At 43.6% G+C, this 714-nt stretch overlaps 1 protein-coding gene across 1 annotated transcript; it reads right to left on the bottom strand.

Annotated features, from left to right (window-relative positions):
- Window positions 1-7: 7 nt before the first annotated feature.
- On the bottom strand, window positions 8-708 carry LOC105462118 (facilitated trehalose transporter Tret1-like; the record flags this gene model as incomplete). Its single annotated transcript, XM_011708652.1, has 1 exon — window positions 8-708. A coding segment is annotated over exon 1 (615 nt), but the record flags the coding sequence as incomplete, so codon positions are not given.
- Between the last annotated feature and the right edge of the window lie 6 nt (window positions 709-714).

Here is a 714-nt window from a genome sequence, read left to right as displayed (position 1 = left end):
AGCAGATACAGACGATCCAACAGATTACGGAAAACGCACCGCAAATATACGCGGTGGTTGTCCAATGCAGCCAAGTTCCCATCGCGTGACATGCCAATATACCGGCCGAAAGAGTTACGTTGAATGCCCCTAGTAGAATGCCACGTAGCAGAGGGTCGCTTGTTTCACTCACGTAAATCGAGCGCATGGCTGCCAAAATTCCGACGCAGAATCCACAGAGGAGTCTACCCGCTATTAAAACTGCGATGCTGTTGGCGAAACCGATGATCATCCAGCCGATAAAAAAGATAGGAAATAGTAGCTTCACTGATGTCTTTCTGCCGAGTTTTTCTGCCATGAATCCACCGACCCAACATCCCGGAATTATCGGTAGAACCGCAGCTGACGCGATCCATGATTCTTGATCAATACTGAGCACTTCGAAATTATCCGCGTCCGCAGAGTCAAATAAAGATTCGCTGTTATTAGTCGAAATTATCTTCAGTTGCGGAAGAAGAATCGCGCTATAGCTATTCGACATACCGGACACGGACACTCCGATCAATGGTCCTAAAGCTGTTAATACTTGTCTGAGATACAATTTAATTTTGATATCGGGTTTATTATACTCCTTATCCTTCATTGTGATAGAAATCTCGATTGTAAAGATGTAGAAAAAATCCAAAGACGTTAAACTATGAACGTTAAAATATGACGTAACTGCAGTTCACTTTT

The sequence above is a fragment of the Wasmannia auropunctata genome, unplaced genomic scaffold, assembly GCF_000956235.1.
Source record: "Wasmannia auropunctata unplaced genomic scaffold, wasmannia.A_1.0 LD270515.1, whole genome shotgun sequence".
NCBI classification, from domain to species: domain Eukaryota; kingdom Metazoa; phylum Arthropoda; class Insecta; order Hymenoptera; family Formicidae; genus Wasmannia; species Wasmannia auropunctata.
This window is presented reverse-complemented; position numbering and strand designations above follow the sequence as displayed.